Source organism: Centropristis striata, chromosome 15, assembly GCF_030273125.1.
Source record: "Centropristis striata isolate RG_2023a ecotype Rhode Island chromosome 15, C.striata_1.0, whole genome shotgun sequence".
Taxonomy (NCBI): domain Eukaryota; kingdom Metazoa; phylum Chordata; class Actinopteri; order Perciformes; family Serranidae; genus Centropristis; species Centropristis striata.
This window is the reverse complement of record NC_081531.1, coordinates 34,115,972-34,143,474: the sequence shown is the minus strand read 5'-3', so window position 1 is coordinate 34,143,474 and position 27,503 is coordinate 34,115,972. Positions and strand designations below refer to the sequence as shown.

The following is a 27,503-nucleotide window of genomic DNA, read 5'->3' as shown; positions in this document are numbered from 1 at the left end:
AAAGGGGTCGAGGGGTTGTGAATTAAACGTGAAATTAAGGTTAGTCAACACTGTTTCTTTCCCCCCTTTTTTCCGGGCGTGACAGCCACTCAAAACGAGCCTCTCTCACATTGGGAGATCTGTTCTTCAGCACAGGCTTAAAGAAATATCAGCAAACATGTTATTAGGCTGTTAAAATGAAAACATTTGCTATAGTCATATCTCTACCTGACTGGTTTTAATAGTTCTTGTTCCATGGAAGATAAATCTGGCTGGATTGAATTGTGAAATAAGCAGTTTGTAGGCTGTCTGCTTAGCAAGAAATAGTGAAACTTTAAAATTATGAATGCAAATATCTCAAAACTGCAGAAATATCAGATATTTCTATCTGAATGTGGGTTTCTCTTTAAGGATGATGCAGCAGCAGGCTGGATACTTCACTATCTGTGTGCAAATAAGCTGAAATATAAATTGAAACAAATTACCAGTCAGTCTTGCTTGACCTTGGAGCTGAATATGACAGAAAATCTACCCTATACATTGCTTTAAATCTTACTTGAGCTAACCTACAGATAAGCGTGTGATATCTCTTGTGCTGTTTGGTTTTAAGCGCTGCTTTGGTACAGATAGAGGGGAGCGGGATGGTTTAGAGCAGCTGTGATTTTGGGGTCATCGAGTGCAGGCTGCAAGCTACACATACTGTGCAGTGTGTCTTGAATGCAGAAGGAGAACCAGGGCTCGGACAACCTGTCGTTTGCTCGACTTCAGACCAGAAATGTGATAAAAATCTGCAAAAAACCCAACTGTATGTGGCTGCAAACAAATGGAATTTAGGATTTAGAGCTTTTAAAATATCTAAAAACAAACACAGGCTTTGGCTAATGAAATTAGGCAGAGCTCATGATGTATTTACGGGACAGAATAAAAAGTGATTTCAATAAAGGAGAAAGGATTCTGACTACATCTGAGCTTTTCTCTATAAAGTGGATGATTCAGTTGCTCTGACCAGCAGTGTGTACATCATGACTGATTCCAAAAAGCATGAGCAATTCAGTTTGGAGGATTTTATACACAAATGTGCTGGACCCGGCGAGGGCGAGGGAAGGCCCACACACACACGCAGGGCTGGAGAGGAGAGGGACTGATGGATGTGCGACAGACGTGGCAGATGCTGACATTTTAAGCCCATTTCTCCAGTCGAGTGGATACCCCTGTCTGGATGAGCAGTAATGATTTTTTTTTATTTTATTCTTGGAGCACCCCAACAGATTGTTACAGTTTGAACAGCAGCAGGTCATGGTAAAAAGTCAAATAAATGGCTACTATTGGGCAGTCGTGCAGGTATTTCTAGATCAATATTTAGCTGGCTTCAGTGTGCATTGTTGCTTGTTTAGGAGGAGAGCAGGTGCCTCTTCCATCTGTGCTTTCACCATCTTGATTCTCTCGGCTCTGTCAGAGGGAGATGGCATCAGAAATGACGGAGGAAGACTGTTTTCACTGCAGCACGTGAGCAATGTGAGTGACTGCTCTCAGTAGGGAAATGAAAGGTTTGTTTTCTGCCTTTTTGTATCTTCTGTTTACAGAAATGTCAGGTTGTTCGGTCTGAGAAGTAACTCACCATGAGGAGAAAAGATGCAGTTAAAGTTTGCCCCTAGTGGTTTTGGATCGGATCTCATGGTTGTTCTCCTCCCCCTGATGCTGAGTAAATAACACTCCAGTTAAAATGATTGAATAGGCCAGTGGAGCTGAAAGCATTAGTCGATTAATGGATTTGTGTATTGACGGGAAATAATTGCGACTAGTTGATAATTAAATGAGCGTTTGAGTTGTTTTTCAAGCAAAAATAGTGAAACAATGCTCCACATTCCCATGTTCCAGCTTCTCAAATGGCAGGATTTTATGATAGTTACTTGGACAACTTTTAGTTTTGACTTTTAAGATTTCACTTTGGGCTCTACAGAGTCGTGACTGACATTTTATTCCGAATTTTTTGTTTTATAGAACAAGTCATCAGGTTAGTTTGGTGAAGAAAATAACTATTAGTTGCAGCCTTACAGGAACATGGTCTCACAGAAATCCGTGAAATAGCCACAGATTCGCTTAATTCAAAATCCGTGGAATAGCCACGGAATCACTCAAATTTCCGTGAAACTGACGCGGATTTGGCTACAATGCAAGTTAATGACAGTCATATCCCGTGGCTATTCGTGTTCCAAGTTACGTGACTTTCAAGGTCCCGGCGGTCAGAACAAAAAACATGGTGGACAGTTCTCTCATTTTTAGTGAAAAAATCAATATTTTGACTTAGTTTCTGCATAAAAATGGATTTTGATCACATTTCTAGCGGGAAATATATGTTTTATTTTCTAAATATTCACTCAGTGAATGTCCATAATCACTTTGTATGTTGGAATAGCCACGGGATATGACTGTCATTAACTTGCATTGTAGCGAAATCCGTGTCAGTTTCACGGAAATTTGAGTGATTCCGTGGCTATTCCACGGATTTCTGTGAGACCAGGTCGGTTACAGCCAGTGCACCCTGCTTAAAAACATGGCTGGTTTGTTGTCAAAATCTGTTCTGGTATCAGTTTAACTGTGTGTTTACATCTGTGAGCACTCAGAGATGAGGGGAACCTGTCAAGACTCTGTGACTTCGGCTAATGTTTGTATGATTCCTCTTCATGTTTGGCCGGCATCTTGGAATTGTATATATTATGGAGGCGTTTCTTGAGTGCCATGACATTTAAATCAGCAGGCTGGTTAATCTAGAGATAAAGTGGCAGACTTTTTTGAGGGTTGTCTTATCTTGCTGTTAAATGTCCTCATGTATGAAACGTTTGGGACTTCTAATTGCACTGGAATTCTACTCCTTAATACATACTCCTTCTTTAGACACTTTATTTTGTATTTTTACATTACATTTTATTGTATTTTTATATTTTATTGCTTGAAGTATGCCTAGGTTGTTCTTTTTATTTAATTATTTAATTGTGTTGTTATTGTCTATGTGTGTAATGCTGCTGCTACACTGTAATTTCCCAGCTTGGGATAAATAAAGTCTATCTATCTATCTATCTATCTATCTATCTATCTATCTATCTATCTATCTATCTATCTATCTATCTATCTATCTATCTATCTATCTATCTATCTATCTATCTATCTATCTATCTATCTATCTATCTATCTATCTATCTAATTAGAAAGTGAAGGAGTAGTATGATCCTACACTTCCTATAATGCATCTCTATAGTGCCTCTTTTTTTAGATGACCCATTTCTGGTAAACTTTGTGCTCCCAGGCAGATAACCTGACTCATCATTGGGACATTAACAAGTTTATTTTTTTACAGATGTGACGAAGTTTGTTGAAAAGACAACAACAGACATCTGAGGGGAAATGCTGAAGATTTGAAAAATCTGATCTATCACAAATGGGTTTTACTCTTGACTGAGGTGGAAAAGTTATTGTATCAATACAAAGCAAAATGGGACAAAGTGCAATTAACAGATTTCATTAGGGTCAAGTTAGGATTCGGGCAGAGACTCTAATCTCTACCACCTACTGCTTATTTCAATAAGCCAACTCCTCATAATCACATAGCAGTAGTCAACGGAAACAAGTGCTTCACATTTCTTTCGTCAGTTTTCTCGTAATTTGCATGAAATTTGTGAAACAACTGGGTGTAAGCCTGACTACGGACTGAGAAAGAGAGAAAACTGGTTGAGTCCCTCTTTAATCTTTAACCATCTAATGTAGGTCAATTTGATTTAATTACTTAACCCTCTTAACCCCCAGCCATTTCAGGCTGTTTTTTTTCTTTTTACATTTTACTTACTATGGCCTTGTATTTCACTTCAGTATATAAGCAGAATAGCACAGTTATAATGACATAATTTATGAAAAGATTAAAAACTCAAGTTGAAATTCTCTGATAAAAGTTCCCTCAAGGCTTCACAGTGTTGCTAAGGAGCAGAATTTGATGTTTTTAACAGGATCTAGTTATTACAAATGGTTTATTTTTGGCGACATTTTAAATGAAACATGTAGAATAAAGTGATTTTGACAAAAAAATAAGAATTAATAATTAATAATCTTTTCAAGAAAACATGTTTCAATCCTGTCAGTGGGATGGTGGGGTATTTGTAATGTATTTTTGTGGATCAGATCAACTCCTTCATGCACTTGGGCCAGTCACAGTGTTGAGTTATAAATAGGTCTTAAGGTGTAAAGGCTCTCTGGTGGCTCCTTGATTAAAGGGCATGCCATTTACCAGCCATGTCCTGGGTACAAATCCTGCCCTGGACATTGTTAGATGTCATCCCCCTTTATCTTCTGTCTCTTCTTTGCTCCTCGACTTCTTTAAGCTGTTTCTCTCTCTTTGACTCCTCTGTAAACAGATATCATAAAGGCATACACATTACACACACTCCTTTGAAAAGTGATGCCATTTTTGCAACCTGGTCTCACAGAAATCCGTGAAACTGACACGGATTTCGCTACAATGCAAGTTAATGACAGTCATATCCCGTGGCTATTCCAACATACAAAATGATTATGTACATTCACTGAGAGAAAATAAAACATATATTTCTCGCTACAAATGTGATCAAAATCCATTTTTATGCAGAAACTAAGTCAAAATATTGATTTTTCACTAAAAATGAGAGAACTGTCCGCCATGTTTTTTGTTCTGACCGGCAGGACCTTGAAAGTCACGTGACTTGGAACAAACCAATAGCCACGGGATATGACTGTCATTAACTTGCATTGTAGCGAAATCCGTGTCAGTTTCACGGAAATTTGAGCGATTCCGTGGCTGTTCCATGGATTTTGAGTTAAGCGAAATCCGTGGCTATTTCACGGATTTCTGTGAGACCAGGTTGGATAACTTTCTTTTCTTCTTCGATGCACTGGATGCAGGGGATGAAGAACAAAAACATGCTATCCCCTGCACTCTGCTAAAGACCATTGACTTGTTAGTGCTTTATTTGGGAGCTCCCTCTGTTTCTACATTAAAGGGTCATACATGCGTGTCCATTGTCTGGCCGGAGGATGCCTGGGATGTACATGTTCAGATTAAATGCTCCCTTTTTAAACGCTTTCTTTCTGGACTTTGAGCATCTTATGGCATCCAGTCTTCATTGCAGTGTGTAGTCAAGAGTAATGATGTGTGGTAATGATTTCCTTGAGGCTACTCGTCTTTGTTCATTTCCCCTCTGTTTTTCTTCCCATTAAACCTTTCAAAGCCATTCACATGGTACCATGCAAAATAAATAAAGTTTGGAGCCAACAGTTACTCGTCTCTTGTTGGCAAAGAGGTCCCAGTCTCCAGCCATGCTAATCACCATCCATTTATCTGCATCTACGCTGCAGCTTCCATATGGACGAGCATGCAAATTTGGGACCGAAAGCAAATATGTTTGCACATGTTTGTCTGCCATTTATATTTTTTTGTTGTTTTTTTTTATAAAGAAGCCCTTAGCAAAGTCATTTTAGCATCATTATGTGAGAATGGTAATTGGCTAAATAGCGGAACACTTTCCAGCTCAGTTTTGAGTTATACATGTTTCAGCATGCATAAATGCTCCAAAGTGGTTTAGAGTCTTGTGTTAATGTCCCTATTCTCATTAATGTGCTGCATATATGCCAGAGACCTTCAAAAGACCTTGACTAATGCTCACTAAACCATTTAGAAGGTGGTAACTTGTTATTTTTCTGGCAGCTGTGTGTTGCAAAACAGCGAAAATGTATGTTGCACAAATATTTTTGTCCTAACATGTCACTGCACACACGGGCCTGAAACTGATGTGGAGCATAATGGTTGTAGCAAATATCTCCCAGTGGTAATTTATTGTCTGTGACATTCGTAAAGGTCACCTGCAAAAAAAAAGTCAGGGTTCAGTAACCGTGTGTGAAATAGGTGAGTGTACACAGTGAGCTCGGAAATGCAAATCTGAATGCAGGATGACTTTAAGTATGTGTTGTAAATGTCAGAGCAATCTTAATTTGTGCTGAACAGAGCCGGCTGATTGGCTGGATGGAAGCAAACAAGAGCTCCAACTCCTAATTCCAAAAACAAAGGTGTTGGTATATAGAAGGTTATCTTGAAAGGACAGTTCAACCCAAAATAAATATATTTTCCTCTTATTTGTAGTGATACAAAGCTTTGACTGGCATTTTTTCTCTGATGCTGCTGTATCAATCTAGACCAAAACAAAGCTTAAAACTGTAATCTTACTGCCACAATCACTTTATTCTACATGTCTGATTTAAAATGTTGCCAAAAATAAGCAGTTTGTAATAACTAGATCTTGTTAAAAACATTAAATTCTGCTCCGCAGAGACACTGTGAAGTCATGATTGATTCTGCTGAGACGAACGGTCACGCGACAAATTTTCACTGAAAATTTGTTTACACAGAGCTGAGAGGAGAGGACAGGAGAGGTTGGAAGTAGTAAAGCAATATATAACATATGTGGAGATCTATTATTTTTTCCAACATTCATGACACTTCTGTGCCCTTAGGAAAGTGGTTTTATATAAAATCTGTTTTATTGCAATTATATATATATATATATATATATATATAACTGTGTTATTTTGCATAAAATACATTTTTTTCTTTCCCACTTCTAGCCATGGTTGTGCTCATTCCATAGAGCTGCAGGACTTATGTGTATATATATATATATATATTGCAGTGAAATACAAGGCCACAGTGAGTAAAATGTAAAATGAGCAACAACAAAAAAAGCGCCCTGAAAAAGCCCTTGTTGGGGTTCAGAGGGTTAATTCAATTTTTTTTATTAAAAGCCCAGTAATAGCTTTCAGTATTGGATAAATTAAGTTGAGAGTCTGACTGATTTGTTTCAAAATGGCCATTTTTCCGGCAAATCAACAATGCTGCTTCAGAGCAATGTGGCGAGAACATTGGTGCATCAAAAACAATTACATGGTTGCAGCTCGTGCAGCAGAGGTGAGACTCTACAAGTGTCCTCTCGTTTCTGGATGTGAGCCACTTGGGCCAAAGTAAGTCTCCATACGAAGCCACTCATAATCATCTTGTTAGAGTCAATAATATTTCTTTTTTCCCTCTGCTATTTTGGGGAGTACACTATATAAGAAAACACTGCCCGAGTCAGACACCCTGCTGTGTGTAATCTGCCATCACTTGCCATTTGCCCCAGTTAGTGCCTTTTCATTTCATCACTGTCAGTGCAGCGTGCAGCGGGAATGACAGGAGTAGGAATTGCTCAAGTGAGACCCTGAGCTGAAAACCTGCCAATCACACCTGTAAGGCCAACACGCCCGAACATTTTTACCACTTGTCTTTCTTTTCAGCTTCCAGTACAGCCCCTCAAAACGCTCTTAGACATGTCTGACTTACTGATTCTCAACAACTCTTGCAAAGTGCCTGGTTTGGGGTTTTTTTCACACACACACACACACACACACACACACATTCTTGTACTTCTATCTTCATGAGGACCCTCATTGTAATAGTGAATTCCTTTGCAAGGTTATAATAGTTTTGGATTTTTCGTTAGTTTCAGTTTTAATTTTGTTGTGAATTTTTGTTTTCAAATTCAGTTAGTTTCAATGAGTTTATCATTTGAAATGCTTTAGTTTTAGTTTAGTATTTATTAGTTGTAGTTTTTTGTAATGGGGTATTTGTTGGGTGGGAGATTAAAAGAGGTCACAGTAATTTCTGTCTGATCCATCTTCATTATGTATGAAAAAAGTTGACAAAGAAGAAAACGAAGGACATTTTCACTATAATTTATTTAGTTTTGTAACCATACAAAACATTTTCAGTTAATTATCATTATCATGTAACCTTTAACCCTTAAAAGAAAGTCTGAAATCTAAAAAAAAAAAAAGCCTTTAAAGAAGTGAGGACCGGCCGAAATGTCCTCACTTCACAAAAATGTCCTCACAATGTTGGTTAAAAACGTGTTCCGGTCCTCACTATGTATGAAGTACAAGAACACACACACACACACACACACACACACACACACACACACATTCTTGTTCTTTATGAGGACCCTCATTGTAATAGTGAATTCCCTTGCAAGGTTATAATAGTTTGGGATTTTTCGCTAGTTTCAGTTTTAATTTTGTTGTGGATTTTTGTTTTCAAATTCAGTTAGTTTCAATGACTTTATCATTTGAAATGCTTTAGTTTTAGTTTAGTATTTATTAGTTGTAGTTTTTTTGTAATGGGGTATTTGTTGGGTGGGAGATTAAAAGAGTTCACAGTAAATTTTTGCCTCTATTTCCTTTGTCTGATCCATCTTCATTATGTATGAAAAAAGTTGACAAAGAAGAAAACTAAGGACATTTTCACTATAGTTTATTTCGTTTTGTAACCACACAATACATTTTCAGTTAATTATCATTATCATGTAACCTTTAACCCTTAAAAGAAAGTCTGAAATCTCAAAAAAAGCCTTTAAAGAAGTGAGGACCGGCCGAAATGTCCTCACTTCACAAAAATGTCCTCACAATGTTGGTTAAAAACGTGTTCCGGTCCTCACTATGTAGGAAGTACAAGAACACACACACACACACACACACACACACACACACATTTATATTTTGTATATACATAAATAAATAAATAAAAGCCTTTGGAGGTGGCAATGTCTATGCTTTATCTGCAATTAGCTTTGTCACTCAGCCTCTTTATTTATGTCTTAACAAAACCTCTTCTGAGTTACTGTCATGCTGCTTAACGCCACGGGGTGCAAACAACCGGGCTATAAGAGACATGATTTGTATGTAATGAGATGAATGAGTGGGAGAGCTGTGTGTGTGGGCATGTGTGTGTGCTTATCCTGTGCAACCTACGCTATGACTCGCTTATCGGAGGATTTTGAGCACAAGGAGTAGGATGATTCAAACGTTGGAAGACCACTTGTGGCCTATACCTGGCTTTGCTAATCACACCAACGCTGCTGCTGCTGCTCCATCTTTCAATCATCATTTTTTTGCACGACTTATTAAGACAATTCTGATTTTATTTATCTTTAAATCATTACATTTTAGACAGAAATCATCCATGTTTTCATTCTCCAGCCTCTCACTAAACATTGCACTGCAAACTAGGCTTTCTCAGGCAATTTAAAATCTACTCGCTCTTTTTCAGATGTGATTCAGGCCCTCTACAAACTGCTCGGAGGCGAATCATATGTCTAGTTTACAGTGATGTTCAGCTGATCCCTGTTTTGCTTTGGGCGAGCGAGCTTGCTTAATTGTTTCTGAATAGTTTATGAGGTTTGTCTTGTTGGGGCAGGACAGCCTGGAGCACAGAGGGCTGTGATGTTTTTAACTTGGTATATATACCTATATATATATATATATATATATATATATATATATATATGTGTGTGTGTGAATCAAATAAATAAATAATAAAATATGGAATTTGAGTTTGTAGTCAGTAAGCATGTAGTGAAGTCTGTAAAATAAGTTCAGGTTTCGGTCCAGCCAACACATTCTCACTCCCAAATAATTGAATGCAAACTTAATAAGATGCTCTAGGTAGTAAATCCTTCAAGCATGACTTTTTGACTTATCGGGGACAGCGTGTCAGATCATTCATTACACATCATTATTTTGCTTTCTAAAATAAACTTCTGTGTCACACTATATGTTTTTATGTAGACTGAAAGATAGTATAACATATAGTTTATGACAAATCATGAGATCAAGATTTTTCTTTTGAAAAAATATTTTTCAGTCTACGAAAAAAAACAGTAATCTGGCTACAATTTCTACAAATTCAACTTTTTTTTTGGTTAAACTACAATTGTTGTTAAAGCTCCTGAAATTGTTAACAAGGCTTTGGACAGTGACCTTGCTTAAAGACTTTCGGCTTGACTCTGACTGAAAATGACTTGTGAAGATCTCTCACCTGTACATGAAACAATACAAAAACACAAAGTAACTTGGAATTTGAGTAGAAAAGTAATGCTTTTACTGTAAGTTTGTCCGATGATCATTTTTACCTTTACTTGAGTAAAGATTTTCTGATTTTCAATACTACCAGTGGTGGAATGTAACTAAGTACATTTACTCAAGTACTGTACTTAAGTACAGTTTTGACCTACAACTTGAGCATTTCCATTTTATGTAACTTTATACTTCTACTCCATTACATTTAAGAGGCGAATATTATACTTTTTACTCCATTACCTTAAGCTGGCAGCTTTAGTTACTTTTCAGGTCGAGATTTGACATAAAAAAACATGATACATTTGTTTTTAATTAAACCTCATAACAGTATATCAAGTAGTTAAAATTAGTCCTACCTTGAGAAAATTAAAACGCTGCTTACATAAATAAAATAAAATAATATATAAGGAATATGTAACAACTGAGTGGGTCCATTCTGCATAACGAGTACTTTTACTTTTGATACTTTAAGCACATTTTGATGCTGATACATTTGTACTTTAACTTCAGTGAGTTTTGAATACAGGACTTTTAGTAGTAGTTTTTAGACGTTGTAGTGGAAGTGTAGTGATATAAGTACTTTTAATGAAGTAAGGGATCTAAATACTTCTTCCTCAACTGGTAACTACTGAATGCAGGTTATAAATGGTGTCGAACGTGATGTGATCTACTTATGTAAGTTAAATTTAATTTAATTAATTTAAAACGATGTCTTTTGGTTTCACACAGGGCACAAAAATCTGAGTCCCGCTCCCAGGCACCCTAAATGGATCTTCACACTTTTTGATTTGATGCTCTGAACACACTCAAAAAAAGCAAACTGGGTGTCTGTTACCTTCTCCTTAGTCTAACATGTAGCTTCTACTAAATAAAATGATGTTTTGTGGTTGAACAGTTTTAAAACATGTAGTTTTAGCATAAAATGCAACACTTTAAAATGTACTAGAATACTTTATGTTAAAACAACCTAATTCAATTGCTGAATATAATATTTATTTCGTGAATAATTACTATTATGTTCATTTTCATATGATAAAGGTAATCTTTTAGGCTAAACCACTTCAACCTAACTGTTTTATTGGCTCAGCACAACTAATTCATGTACTGCACTATTTTAAAAAGTAGTTGTAACAACCCTATTAAATAAAGTAACTCTTAATAATGTCATACACGTTTAAATGGCCCAAGAAAATTACATTAGTATGTTACAATTACCCTTATAAATCTAGTTGGACTGAGCCCTGGTAATTAAGTAACAGTAACGCAAAAACATCATGTTGACCCGACATAATTACATTTTGTTCACTCAACAAAACTGTTTCTCGCTAAATTAAAGCATTTTATTTAGGTGGAAATTATTTCCATAATTTTATTTCGTTCTGGGAACAAGTTATTTTTTTGAGTGCATCTAATAACGACACAGACATGTTTACATTGGAGTTGCGTCTCATACAGACGCTGAAAGGAGACTTTGTGTGTCCTTATCTGACATTACGAGATATTTGACAAGTTGGGATTGAGAACATGTTGGTCAATCAGGATTTATTCGGCTCGGAGAGATCATCCATGTTGTGGTTTAAACGGTCAGAGCAGACAAGACATTTCTCACTTTAATAAGAGATAAGAACATCATGTACTGTGGGGAGATTTACTGCACCGTCACTTATATCTGACAGACGGCATCATCAGTTTTTTTGTTTTAATAAATATCCAATAAAAAAAGACTTCAAACAAACAAACTACCAGGGAGGCAGGCAATATTGCTGGGTAATCCACATCTAAAATAAGTCCGATCTTGGTTGGAGAGGGATACTGGCTCAGTGAAGCGTGTGCAGCTGCAGAGTGGAGCTCTTCCCCTCGTGCACGAGCGCGAGCATGGAGGGGTTTTTTCAGTCCTCACTCTTCCCTGCAGCTCTATACCTCACAGTATGGGTTTCAGCAGCCAAATACAAAGAGTAAACAAAATAGAGACTTTCTCTTCGTATATAATGTGATTTCCCACTCTGTTTTTTGAAGGACAAGAGAGTTTACACATGCACAGAGCTGAATAAAAGGCAAAAAAAGCAGATTATCTCGAGGGAACCCAGCAAAAAAATTTGAACACGGAGGATTTTGCACTCTTTCGTCATGCCATGTGTAGTGACATGCTGCACACACACCGAGCATGGCTGCCTTCTGATTTCATTGTTCAATCTTCATTTGTCTCTCACAGCATGGTGCTTCTTCTTTTCTTTTCTGCAGAGTGGTGTGGTATTTCCACAGCGTTTTGAACCTTATATGTGTGCGTCAGGGGAAGTAAACAACAAAGATTAAATGAAAGCATGGCCAGTGTTTTATAAGGGCTGCGAGCCGCTAAGTGTTCATCTGTGCTAAGTGCAGTGGGTCACCTTGGTTAGTGCAGATCCCAGCAGAAGATGATGAAGGCAAGGGCAAGCTGGGGTGGGAAATGTGGATCGGGAGGTCATCCACTGGCCAGAGAGCCAATGAGAGAGCCAATGATGAGTGTTGCGTTATTTTAGCTTCATTTTAGACTGCTCGCGTTTGATCCACATATATTTTTACAGATGTTAACCTATGCACACAATAATGGATTCATTTGTTGGCAGAAAAGGTGCTTTGTTGAGACAAACACTGAGCATCTACACAAGTTTGTTGTGGCTCGAGCCTCCATACTGGCAGCACAGGGCAAGGGGGAACAGGGAAAGCTTTTTTGTCGGGTATTTTTGGTTGCAGGCCATGAAAAATTTATTGGTCACTCAGGTTGTACAACACTAAGAGTGCGAAGTGTCTTGTGCATGTATATTTAAGTGAGCATATTTGGGGTTTTGACCCCCAAAAGAATGACGCTGTCGAATTATTCCGCTTGACCGTACTTATAAAATACTGAGGGTTTTTTTAAAATTTATTTTATGTCCAAAACATCAGAAAGAGGTCAAGAGAAGAAAAAAAAATCGCAAAATTCCTCTACGCCTCTCATGTGCCTTGCATCCCTGGCCTGGAGTGATACATCAGCCTCTTCCTCCTCCTCCTCCTCTTCCTCCTCCTCCTCCTCCTCCTCCTCCTGTCCATTCTCATCAGCCACAGGCATTTCACTGCACAATGCAATATTGTCAAGCGTTCGGCACACAACAGCAGTGCATGAAGAGAAACAGACAAGTTGAATCGACGCTCCGTAGCAGCAAAGAGCCCCACATAACCCAAGGGTGAAAATAGTGACTTCTGGTTTAGTGATGCACAATGAGGGAGTTATTTGAATAATCTCATTTTCTTTCTTTCCACAGACACACTTCAAAATACATATTAATTAGGCTCAACGTGCAAAAAGAATCCGCTCCCAGGTCCCCCCCTCCCTATATTTTAAATTCACACAGTGCCTTTGTGTCTGCCGAGTAGATCAGAAAATATACAATTTTCAGGAGAGCGACACAGAGCAGATAGCAGTTAGTAATGAAAACAAGACACAAAAGGCAAAGTAGGACAACCATAGCATCAATAACAAACAGAAGACAGGTGAAATAGCAGAGTGGCTGTCTGGTTGCTTGGCAAGTTTTGAACAGGTTTGACCTCAAGTGCAACATGATCTCACAGAAATCCGTGAAATAGCCACGGATTTCGCTTAACTCAAAATCCGTGGAATAGCCACGGATTTGCTCAAATTTCCGTGAAACTGACACGGATTTCGCTACAATGCAAGTTAATGACAGTCATATCCCGTGGCTATTCCGACATACAAAGTGATTATGTACATTCACTGAGTGAATATTTAGAAAATAAAACATATATTTCTCGCTACAAATGTGATCAAAATCCATTTTTATGCAGAAACTAAGTCAAAATATTGATTTTTCACTAAAAATGAGAGAACTGTCCGCCATATTTTTTGTTCTGATCGCCGGGACCTTGAAAGTCACGTGACTTGGAACAAACCAATAGCCACGGGATATGACTGTCATTAACTTGCATTGTAGCGAAATCCGTGTCAGTTTCACGGAAATTTGAGTGATTCCGTGGCTATTCCACGGCTTTTGAGTTAAGCGAATCCGTGGCTATTTCACAGATTTCTGTGAGACCAGGTTGTCAAGTGACTGGTTATTTTAGGGAGGGAGGAGGGTTAGATTGGGCTTGTTTTTGTTCTTTTTTTTTTTTTTAGTTTTGTTGAAAACGTTTATTTAAGTGAATATAAATACTTTATAACAACAGGAGTACCTTTTTTCTTAAAATCAAAGCTCCATTAAGTGCACATTTAAATTAAAAGATATCTTAAATAAAAATAGCCCATGAAATAAAATAGGCCAGTCTTTTTCCGAAATAAATATATTTGTATGAGAAAAGAATAACGAACATCACAGAACTGAATATGACAAACCCTAGAAAGGGCAGCATTTATATATAAAGAAGGGGAAAAATGGAACTATATCGATATATGCAATATAGTCTAATTTCATATCACATTAATAAATATATTGATATATTTTTTATATCGCCCAGCCCTAGTGCATTCATGTGAAGCGTACATCACTTTAATGCAAGATATTCTGCTGTGGAGCCTTTACATTTCACCAAGGGACCAATAATATATATATATATATTTTTTGTTTTACTTATCTGTATCTGGTAAGCATTAGTAACTAAAGGTGTCAAATAAATGTACTGAAACAGTACAAAAGTACAATATTGACTCTATACTTCAGTTCAGTACTTGAGTGAATGCACATGGAGCTAATTTGGATGTTAATGTTTAGTAATGGCAGGCAATGTTGTCCTTTTGAATGGGTATATTAAATATAAAAAGGAGGTTAATTAGCACCTGAAAGACTGATACAAAGATTACTAATCTCCATAGATATAAACAATATAATTCAGCTGATAAATGATGGTGTATCTTTATAGATGAAGCTAACAAACAGTATGTAATATTGTTTAAATTACTTAGTTATTCAAGTGTTAAATACTTGGCGTGGCTTGTTTTTGTTCTGATAAGTGTATAAAAGCCCACAAAGCAATAAATGTTGCTTCCATGGGTTTCTGGCCTGCAGGTTGGCCTGGCAGAGCACGAGATTTTGGTTTAACCCTCTGAACTGTTTCTTTTAAAATCTCTAAAATGACACAGTTTATCATACAAATAAACTGTAAAAACAGGCCATATTGTTGAAATTTGAACCTTCCAACAGCAGATCATAGGTTAAAAAAAGTTCTGTGAGACAAAGTAAGCAAAATGAATCTTAAGATTGTGATATTTCTGTCATGTTTCCAAAAAAATAAACCGTTTGGAATAACTAGATGCTGTTAAAAACATTAAATTATGCTCCTCAGTGACACTGCGAAGCCATGATTGATTCCGCTGAGATGAACTGATACCTGACATATATTCACTGAAAATCATTCAGAACTGATTATTATTTAGTCAAATTTAAGTAGGTTATGTTTTTGGTTTGTTTGCCTACTAACAGGATTTTAAAAAGAAACTACTGGTCTGATTTTCATGAAACTTGGTGGAAGGAAAAGTGCATCCCAAGTAGGGCTGGGCGATATGGCCCTAAAAGAATATCACGATATTTCAGGCTATTTTTGCGATAACGATATTCTTGACGATATTACGAAATACTTAAAAAGATATAGAAAATGTGATTTTTTTAGTCTGTATGAATAAATAAAAATCTAAAATGTAGTGTGAAGTGCAAATCTCAACAGTTGCCAAATAAAAAAAAATGTATGAGAAAATAATAAAAACAACCATTTAGGGGTTTCGGGGGCATATTTTAATGATATTTTGTAAAGGAAAATAAAGGTTCTTGTATGTTTTATTTAAGGCATCTTATTTTGACAGTCTTCTTGTAAGTTCTGTGGTCTGTTAACACACTGTGCTCTTATTTTGAAAGCTGCATGTGTTTAGCGACAGAGAGTAAGTCGCTTTTTGTGATTAAAACAACTTTAATTTTTAGCTAATGTTAACCTTACGCCACTACATCAAGAAGTAGGAATATTGCCAATATCATGATATGCATTTTTTTTAACCAAAAAAAAATACCGCAATATTATCGTGAACGATACGATATGGCACACCCCTAATCCCAAGTCATGGGGCAGATTCACTATTTATTTTTATTATTATTATTTTAGAGTGTGGTTATGGAGGAGGTCAGTGGGCTGATACATGGCTGATGATGTTATGAAAGGTTTGAGTGTGTCAGTGTTCTCTTACTGGCCAGGGATATCCTGTCTGCATCACAACACTTCTGCTAAATGTTAATGGTGTAATACAGCATAAATTGTCCAACTGACCAAATGTTTTGGACAGAATCTCTCATTGCAAGTTCTGTGAACAGAAAGTGTGAGACATCTGCCCATTAATATTTTGTAAGCTTGTTTGTACTTTGTCAGCACAAAGGGAACTTTTGGAATATTAACTAGTCAGACAGGACTAGTTAGACCAGGGGTGTCAAACTCTGGCCCGCGGGCCAAATTTGGCCCGCAGTGTAATTTTATTTGGCCCGCTAGCCAATATCAAATTATTATATTATTATTGTACTATAAAAGCTGACCCGCCGGTATTATACGGCGCATGTACCGCTAATACTAGATTTATTATTGTTATTTTATTTTTAAATGTATTAACCTGTTGAAAAACTTTATTTTGATATTTAAATCAGAAGGATGCAAATAGAAAAGAGGCATACAATTTTTATTTAATTTTTATTTAATAAATTAATGACATTGATGTGTTTTTTATTTGAAATTTGATTTTGCATGTCTGCACTATTTAGTTATATATTGTATGTTTATAAGCGTTGCTGGTTCCATATTTAATGTTAAAGCAAAACATGTTTGGTATATATTAAAAGGTTTATTTGTTCAATGTTGGCCCGCGATTTTATTCAAGTGTGAAATTTTGGCCCATTGTGTATTTGAGTTTGACACCCCTGAGTTAGACATTTTGGGAAATATGATTATTCTCTTTTTTTTTTTGCAGAGAATCAGGTGAGAAGCTTGATATTACTCTCATGTCTGTACAAATGTGAAGCATCCTTTTAGCTTAGCACAAATACTGGAAACAGGCTGCAGGTAAGACTATCTAGCACCTCTAAAGCTCACTAAATTAACACTTAGTAACACGTCATGTCTTTCATGTTAAATCATCACTATGAGGTTGCGAGGCAACCAGCAGAGAATACAGGAAGGTAGTGCACCTGGACAAGAAATAGTCCAGCTTTTGTACAGATTACATCAAAGAAATATCGGGCCCTATTTAAACAATTTATAGCGCATATGGTCTCGGAGTGCATTGAGTCTGACTCCACTACTGCTGGACAAATTACACATTATTTGGGTATGAAGTAAAGCACAAGAGGCAAAGTGGTTATATTGTGTCTCTTGATTAATTATAGATGCATTTGGGGGATAACATGAATGTCATCTGGCATTAACTTTAACATCGCTATTTAAATTGTGGATTTGGCAAACTGGAGAAGCGAGTGGAGCCTCTGCCTCCACCGTCTCTGGTTCCTCCGTCTCATCTACGACTCGAGAACGCTGAGTGCTCTTTAAATTCAGGAAAATACTGAGATGCACAAGGAAATTAGTGAATAGCACATGCTTTTCGGAACCTGGTCTCACAGAAATCCGTGAAATAGCCACGGATTTCGCTTAACTCAAAATCCGTGGAATAGCCACGGAATCGCTCAAATTTCCGTGAAACTGACACGGATTTCGCTACAATGCAAGTTAATGACAGTCATATTTTTCTGGCGAGATCTTCACCACAAAGTGATTATGTACATTCACTGAGTGAATATTTAGAAAATAAAACATATCTTTCTCGCTAGAAATGTGATCAAAATCGATTTTTATGCAGAAACAAAGTCAAAATATTAATTTTTTCACTAAAAATGAGATAACTGTCTGCCGTGTTTTTTGTTCTGACCGCTGGAACCTTGAAAGTCACGTGACTTGGAACAAACCAATAGGAACAAATATCCATGGAATAGCCATGGGATATGACTGTCTTTAACTTGCATTATAGCGAAATCCGTGTCAGTTTCACGGAAATTTGAGCGATTCCGTGGCTATTCCACGGATTTTGAGTTAAGCGAAATCTGTGGCTATTTCACGGTGAGACCATGTTGGCTTTTCTTGAGATGTATTGTTTGTACATGGCCCCTGATTTAATTTAATAAACTAAACTAAACCTGCACCATTGACTTTAGACCAGATTTTTGTTGATAAATAGAGAAATAACATTCTGCTGCCAAAACATACCAATGCACCACCAATTTGTCTGACCACACCTCGTGCATTAGTACATTTGTTACTTACATCACAAGGATGCTGGGTGTGTCAATGGTGGCTGGATTTAAGAAAGGGCCCAAAAAATAGTGATAATTAGTGAGCTTTCCAGATTTCAAATTCACTGTACTGACATGAGAGTGGCATCAATCTTCTCATCTTAATCCTTAAAAGAGATGCTACTCAGGTGCAGAAATAGTCTGTATTTTCCATCTTATAAACCTAATTATTATTATTATTATTATTATTATTATTATTATTATTATTATGCTTTAGTTATTGATGACACCAATGGACATATATTCTCAGCATGGCCATGCTATCATCACCAAAGAGGTTGAATCAAATAATTTGTGCCTTTGATAATATGTCTGCTGGTAATTGTCATATTTTTTGGGAGAGTCCTGTTATTTATTGGATTGATGTGATTAGAGAGATCAGATCAATAATTGACCTAATTTTTAATTTTAGTGTTATGTATTTGGGAAACATGCTAACAGGGCTGAGATATCTGTATTACTGATTCTTAGTTACGTCCTTGTGGGGGAGCATCAGGCTGTTTACACTACAAAATATACTGTAAATGCGTCCGAGACTGGCTCGGCAAGTGGTTTGAGTAATTTTATCAGAATGCGTCTTGGACCCTGTTAACACCTGTATTCAGCGCTGACCACTTGTTAATAGAACGGCCAAAATGCTTTTTAAAACCAAGTGTAAACAGACTTTTTGGGAACTGCAGTAGGATCCATAATAACAGTGAAATGACGCATTATGTCACGTCACACAAGCTTCTTCTCTGGCTGGGAATCTTAAACGAAATGAATTATGGATTCATTATCTACCTCATGCTTTCGTAGATCAGTAATTTCAACCAGTTTCTCGAGAGGAACCAGGTGTGATTTCACGGGGCTCCCGTTTTAGTATTCCAGCCTTGAGGCTCTCATTAATATCTATTTCACTTCAAGGCCGTCTTTCCCGCTATGGCAGGTAAATAAATTTTACAGTGCCGTGAACATCCATAGCTTATTTTAATGCTAAATAACTGGCTTGTTATATCCAGACTTTTTTGCAGCTGAAGCGAAAGGACAAAGAAAATAATTGAAATCAACTTTAAAAGCATTTTAAAAGCAATCAATAAAATATGTTGTGCTAATTCTTTGAGTTTATTAGTCAGATTTCAGAGTTCTTAAGGGTAAGTAGCAGCCTTTGTCATGTCTGGAGCGTGTGTGTGTGTGTGTGTGTGTGTGTGTGTGTGTGTGTGTGTGTGTGTGTGTGTGTGTGTGTGTGTACGTCATGAATGTTAGCAGCAACGTTGCTAACATGCTAAGACACTACAGGTGAAGAGGGTATTTTTTGTAATTTACAGATATCACCATGATACTTCCCCAGTTTGTTATTTACATTAAAACATTTTTTTTTTGCATTATAAGTTTTCTGACATGTTATATGCAAATGAGGCATGAACATAACATGCATACATAACCCTGAACATTGAACATAACTGAATATTGGAAAAAGCAAATTTCAAAGTTATTATTCTATTTTGTTGATATATTAGATTCCAAGTTTTTTTTTACAGAAGGAAACTGGGATATTTCCTTTTATCATTTCATCAAAAGCCATTAAAACAATCAATTATCGTCATGTTTTTAGTTACAAAATGTTAATCAGGGTATGAATGATATATAGACAAACCCCTCTGTAAAAACATTCAGAATGTGGTAAGAAATGTAAAATAATGGGAAGTTTGTTGTCTGTAAGTGGAGCTGAAGTTGACATTTGTGGCTCAGAACATGAGAAAAATTTAATTTCGAGAAAATGGCCTTTAAAGATTTCATACATTCATAATGGAAATTAGTATTTGAAGACGAAATATTGAATCTAATTCACAGCACAATATAGAACATGTAAAACACATAATATTGTAAAAGAGAGTGGGAGCTTTCTGACCATGCTGTGATGCTGCAATACACAGACTTTCAGTGAATTTAGGGGAAATCTAATGGTAAAATATACACCTAAATGGTTGTTTTGGATGTTTTCTTTCCGCTATTCCAACAGAAGACATGTTATAGGAGAAAAATAGCTCAAATTGACCAGTGCATGAAAACACAATGTTCCTGCCTGTAGTATCTCATCTTAAGATACATGAGATAAATTGTTAGTGGGGCTTCAGGTACAGCAGCAGCTGCAGTGAGGTTTAACCCCGGGATTATCACGTACGACGTCCTTCTTTGTTGCATATTCAGCGGCTAAAGGAAGAGATGCATGGCTGACAGTGTTGCTAGGAGACCACACACAGCGACTAGTGTGCGAGGCTTGATATCACCTCCCTCCCCCATTCTTGTAGTCTGGCTGCCTTTCACTGTTTCTCTATCCTCGCCTCCATTTGCTTATTCCCTTCCACTCTCATGTTCCCTCCTTGATATTCCCCTCCCATCAGCCTGTCTCCAGTTTTTACGTTTTCCGCCTAATCATATTTATCTTTGATCCCTCAGTGACTCTTGATTTATTGGCTTCCCCCATTTTTCACCCGGCCCCCTCCCCTCTCCCCCTCTCTCTCCCGCTGCCTTCATCTCTCCTCCTCTCTTGCAGCTTCTCCTCATCATTTTTCGCTCCTGCTTCCTCTCTCGTCTTCTCTCTGTGTTTGTTTCTCCTGAGCTGCAGCAATGTGTCTGGCTGTGGTGTGCAGTGTGGCCATGGGGTTAAGTTACTGTACAGCAGCGGTGTTAGGGAGAAACTGCATGCATACTGTATGTACAGTACCTTTTTATCTTTTTTCTTCATTGATCGATGGGGTCTAAAAAGCTGTGCACAACAAGGGCTGCAACAGTATAACAGTTTCACATATGATAACTACTTCAGCGAACATGGTCTCACAGAAATCCGTGGAATAGCCACGGAATCGCTCAAATTTCTGTGAAACTGACACTGATTTCGCTACAATGCAAGTTAAAGACAGTCATATCCCGTGGCCATCCCATTGATATTTGTTCCTATTGGTTTGTTCCAAGTCACGTGACTTTCAAGGTTCCAGCGGTCAGAATAAAAAACATGGCGGACAGTTCTCTCATTTTTAGTGAAAAATCAATATTTTGACTTAGTTTCTGCATAAAAATGGATTTTGATCACATTTCTAGCGAGAAATATATGTTTTATTTTCTAAATCTTCACTCAGTGAATGTACATAATCACTTTGTATGTTGGAATAGCCACGGGATATGACTGTCATTAACTTGCATTGTAGCGAAATCCGTGTCAGTTTCACGGAAATTTGAGCGATTCCGTGCCTATTCCACAGATTTTGAGTTAAGCGAAATCCGTGGCTATTTCACGGATTTCTGTGAGACCATGTTGGTTTCACATATGATTACTACTTCAGCAATATGACAGTATCATGGTTTATGGCAGGGGTGTCAAACTCAAATACACAATGGGCCAAAATTTAAAACTTGAATAAAATCGCGGGCCAACATTGAACAAATAAACCTTTTGATATATACCAAACATGTTTTGCTTTAACATTAAATATGGAGCCAGCAATGCTTATAAACATACAATATATAACTAAATAGTGCAGACATGCAAAATCAAATTTCAAATAAAAAACACATCAATGTCATTAATTTACAATAATAATATAATAATTTGGTATTGCCCCGCGGGCCAGAGTTTGACACCCCTGGTTTATGGTGTTTAACAATACTATGATCTATTTTAATGACCTTTAACCCTCTGAACCAAGTCATTTCAGGGTGTTTTTGCTCACTGTGGCCTTGTATTTCAATGCAATATATAAGTCAACTGCAACTCTATGGAATCAGCACAATCATGGCAAGAACTGGGACTCAGAAATGTCTTTTGTGCAGAACAACACAGTTATGACATAAATCATAAAAAAAAGACAAGAAGTAAGTGGTATTTCTCAGATGAATTATTTTTTTAAAATTTGAATGAAATGGAATTTATAAATACAACATTTGCCAAGCGCCCACAAGTGACATGGCTATTGGGAAAAAATCTGTCTCCACATGCTATAAATATTGAACTATTTGCATTTTTACACCCTCTCCTGTCCTCTCCTCTCTGCTCTGTGTAAACAGATTTTCAGTGAAAAATTGTCACGTGACCATTAGTCTCAGCAGAATCAATCATGACTTCACAGTGTCTCTGAGGAGCAGAATTAAATGTTTTTAAACAAGATCTAGTTATTACAAACAGTTTATTTTGGTGATGTTTGAAATGAGACATGCAGAATAAAGTGATTTTGACAGTTTTAAGTTTTGTTCTCGTTACTTTTCTAATGGAAACTGTCGTAACCTATGATCCATTCAAGAACTGATGGAAAGTTATATATGATAATGCATGTTTTTACAGTTTCATTCTACAATAAACCGTGTATCTTTGGTGATTGAAGAAAATTGATTAAATTAATGATATTAGAGTTGAAACTTGAAACCATTTTTGACATGAGTATGTGTAAAAAGTCTCCCATTTGAAAGTAAATATAACAAGACATTTTTCAACACCATACATAAGTTGGCTTTCAAACCACAGTATACCATGAGACCAGTGTATGGCTGCCATCCTGCCTACAACAAAACCCTTTTGATTTCTTCCCTACTTAATTACTCACTGTCACATACTAAATTACAAAGTTTAATTGAGCCTCTTTGCTATTTAATTCAGCCTCTAAGGGATGCAAACTCAAACATGCTGGGACTGGATGTGCAGACGAAAAAAGACAATGTCTATAATAAACAAGATGTTCTGTACTATCTGCCCTTTCCATCTAATTGCTCCAAGCAGCTTTGCAAAAACAAATATGTTGCATGCTTTTTCTGTAATCAAAAAAGGGTTGGTATTTGTAACAATATCTTATTTTTAAATCATATTTTTATGGATGTTTGCAAAAAACAAAGGGATAATATTCTCCAAAGTGATTACGTGGGTATTCTGAATATGTTTTTTGGGGAAATATTGCCCCTATGTCCAGGCCAGGCCAGTGCTGCGATGTGTGCCTCCACTCTGCAGCGTTTCTGCCTCACTCACAGCAAGGTGCAGCAACACTACAGGGTCACTTGCTGAGGTGGAGGCTGGAGGGCAGAGGGCTGCAGCAGAAAGTGTTGAATTCAGTGTCAGGGAAAGACGAAAAGATGTCAGATAGAAAACACTGTAAATATCCAAAGCAAAATCTTGAACTGCGTTATGTTTGACGACAGCTAGAGACTCAAATTTTCTGTTGATGATAATCCAAATTCTGTGTCATCAGTAACCCACATTAAAATCAGCTGCTTAGCATTTGCAATTACCGCTTCACACCCCGTGTGTGTGTTTAGTATGTATGGCAGATTTGCGTGTGTGTGTGATCTGTTTGCTTATGTGCATGAATGAGTAGTCTGCAGCGTTGCATGCAGATCCAGCTAAATGAATCATGGCCCATCTGCCTCCTGGTTCTAATGAGAGGGATTCAAGCGACTCCTGACCCTGTAGATGCTCCTGAAACAACTTGCTAAATGCTCTGAATTTATTTAGGATTTAAAGTTCCTCCAGGGACACAGACAGGGCGCTGTGCGAGTTGTTGTGTCTGTAAAAAACAATGTTTGCGGCCCAGTTTGATTAGACGAACCATCCCGCAGATAAAGTTCTCCTGGTTCCTTTAACTCGGCTAATTGCACACCAACCCACGGCGTGTAATGGGGCAATTGTAGGGCTGCCTGCTCAGCTGCCAGATCCTCGAAACCCAAATCAAAGCTCCAGTTAACAAAAGCCCAACCTACAGTCGCAGCTCGCTAACCTAATTAACATTGAGTCAGCAAGCGTGGCAGCAGCAGCAGCAGCAGAGGTTGTGGCGAGGGCTGTGGAATACAAGAATAGCCGTAGCCACGCTGACACACTGGATGACACACTGGGCCGTGACAAAAGAATCACACACAGCTACACAGCTCAACATGCCGCCTGGACCAGGTGACGGTGCCTGATGCTTCCACTCTGGTGTTTTTTATTCTTTACAGTGAGAGATGGGTGGAGGAGATATTGTTATATCATTATCCTTACTGTTGTGCAGTTGGTGGTAATTGTGGTTTAAGTGCTCCTGAATATGTGAAGAATTAGCAAAGCGTTACACTGCTGGAAAGTGTAAATGTCATGCTTTTCCTTTCTGCCCTTTTCATGCTGCCTGCATCTATACTCAAGGAGCATAAAAGCAGAGCTCATAAGACTGGACTCACATGCAATTTTTATCGTAGCATGTGGTGAATGAACTGTGTTCATGATATATTTTTAAAAATATCAGCTAGAAAGAACATTTATTTTTATATTTTACTGTTCTTTTACTGTTTACTGTCATGGCGCTATGAGCCATTAATATTACTAAGCAACAAAATATGGAGCATAGCTTAACACTCTGAACCCCCACAATCCAAACTTGTTTCTTTAAAAGTTTGCCAAAAATACAGTTTACTGTAGAAAGAAACTGTAAAAGTAGGCGTTATCATCAAATTTTGAACTTCCCGACAGTCGTTGAGCAGATCCAACATGCACCGTGTCAGTTTCACGGAAATTTGAGTGATTCTGTGGCTATTCCACGGATTTTGAGTTAAGCAAATCCGTGGCTATTTCACGGATTCCTGTGAGACCAGGTTCAGCAGATCATAGGTTATGAAATTTTTTGAAACCAAAAGGAAGCTTAAAATTGTGATATTTCTGACTCATCAATTAATCATTAAAATGTTGCCCAAAATAAACTGTTTGGAATATCTAGATCCTGTTAAAAACATTAAATTCTGCTCCTCAGCTACATTGTGAAGCCATTACTGATTCTGCCGAATATATTCACTAAAAATCAGACAGAACCGCATGCTGTTTACACAGAGCAGAGAGGAGAGGACAGATACAGGCTTTTTTAAAAAATGTTTTATATCATTATAACTTTGTTATTCTGCACAAAGGATATTTTTGAGTTGTTAACACCTCTAGGCCTGATTGTACTGATTCCATAGAGCTGCAAGACTTGAAAAACAAGGCCAATGTGAGTTAAATGTAAAAAAAGTGCAGAAAACGCTTGGGGTTAAGGCATCTTATATGAAGGGACTGATTCAGTTTTGTGCATCAACAGTGCTGTGCATCTCAACACAAACTGATGCCAGAAGCATCAATGATAAAGCTACACTGTCCACCACTAAAAAAACATTCAAACTCTGTTGCTATTTATGATGGAAAAACACTGGGAACATGCATCAGCTGACAGCTGCGCTTTTCTTAGCCAATTGGGTTGCACACTCACATTCTGCAACATGAAAACACTGTTGGGCCCTCAGATATCTGCCCCACAACAAGCCTGACTTCTCATGGGGTGAGCGTGAGTAAGAAGCTGTGCATGCGCTACATATGACAAACCACATTACTGTCTGGCTAGCAGACAGGCTTAGCTAGGCCATCCCAGGGCCTGCAGCCAGAGACGCTCTGCAGCTGAGTTACCATGCTTACTCAAATATTCATAACTGGATAATGAAAGTATAAATAGTTTTCATGTGATACACTAGAGGTTGGGGTAAACAAAACTGCAACCTCCATCATCATGCATCCCCGTGTCTCTGCTTTGAAGGCTGCCAGTTGGAGTAATGGGCAGGATTGTTTGCCATGACACAGTGAGCATGATAAGCTACGACTCCCCCAAAGTTCTGCCAGGAATTTCGAGTTTGATTATTTGGGTTTCATAGTGCGTCACCACATCTCAAAGTAATCACTGTCAAGCTTGTCAGCTGCAAGTAGGCTGAGAACATGTTTTTTTTAATGATTAATGAGCTCAAACATTGCCCTTGTTTCTTCTTGTTTAGGTGAGTTGGAGGAGGCTGCCCGTGACATACGTCCCCTTCTCTCGAATCTTCTTCTATACCATGAGCTCTGGCTCTGCCCAGGATGTGGCAGTCGAGCATTTCCTGCGTGACATAGAGAGGCGAAGCAAGCGGCTACACGGCGCTGTGATAGGCTGCGAGGAGGAGCGACCCCGCAGCGACATGAACCTGCTGTATCGTAAAAGCCGTTTGGACTGGAGGCAGAGGGACCAAGAGGGAAGTAAAAAGAGGTGAGAAGATGAGCTCACAGGAGCTTTGCATATATGGGATTACATTAGGGTTCAGTTCAGCGGGGATATAAACCTCTTAGCTGGCGTGAATGAGTTTAATTTCAAAATCTTAATTCAGGCACAGTTCATGAAGTCACAGGGGTTCACGTAAAAAGTCAGAGATGAATTTGCAAATTAGACCTTCATAATCAACTTAATATGTTCTGTAGATTAGATTAAACTCCTATAATGTCAGCTAAATGTCACAGGGCCAAAAGCAAAGAAAAAGAAAATTAAATAGACTTGTTGCCTACATATGTGATTATTTGTCTTTAAATGCTCTTATCAGAAGTTCGTAGCTTTAAACATTTGTTTATGAATCTGGGTCATTCACTCCTTTGACTTTTTAGGGTGAAATTTCTTATGAAGATGTGTAATGGTTGCCAAAAAGTCCATTTCATGCACATGTTGCTGCAAAATTCTGTGCAGTTTTACAACAAAGCAGTGAGTTAGAAAACCTTTGCTGTTCTGAGTTTTTATCCACCTCATGTGTATATATTTTAGTTTTTTTTTCATTGATATTGTTCTAGACTTTTGTACAGTTTTCCTGATAATAATTTTTGTTATTATCAAGAAAACCATGGAAAATGGTTCATTTGGTTCAGTCAGCAGTGGGAGAGAGTAAGCTCATTTTCTAGAACTTTGCACTACAGTTTCCAATGTACTTGTAGCTTACTGTACTGAAATGCTCGTGCAGTCTCAAACCACAAACCAACAACTGAGATAACAGTCTTCATTGTTAAACGTCCACTGGTGCAGAGGAAAATATGAAAACGTGCCTTCTCTCTAACAGCCAGCAGGGGGCGACTCCACGGGTTGCAAAAAGTATTTCCTGTGAAAGTTTGTCAGAAAAATGACCCTACTCACCTAAGTTAACACTCCCACACTACATTTTCGAGTTGCTCACACTTCTAGCTATGATTGTGCTGATTCCATGGAGCTGTAGGACTTACATATATTACAGTGAAATACAAGGCCACAGTGAGTAAAAATAGCAGAATTCACCCTGAAACAGCTTGTTGGGGTTCAGAGGGTTAAATGAAACTGAAACTGAAATAAAGTTTATTCAAACTGCATTTTCGCAGTCATGAATAGAAAATAAACAATAGAAATAACTCTGCCAAAGTGGACAAAACGTGTCGACAGCGTC

At 37.7% G+C, this 27,503-nt stretch overlaps 1 protein-coding gene across 1 annotated transcript in view; it reads left to right on the top strand.

Moving 5' to 3' along the window:
• The window catches only part of LOC131986438 (neuronal tyrosine-phosphorylated phosphoinositide-3-kinase adapter 1), a 45,456-nt gene that overhangs the window by 2,190 nt on the left and 15,763 nt on the right, over positions 1 to 27,503 (top strand). Inside the window, exon 2 of the mRNA XM_059351393.1 lies at positions 26,067 to 26,314. Coding sequence (XP_059207376.1) covers positions 26,127 to 26,314 — 188 coding nt within the window. The 5' untranslated portion in view covers positions 26,067 to 26,126. The remainder of the gene's footprint in view (positions 1 to 26,066; positions 26,315 to 27,503) is intronic.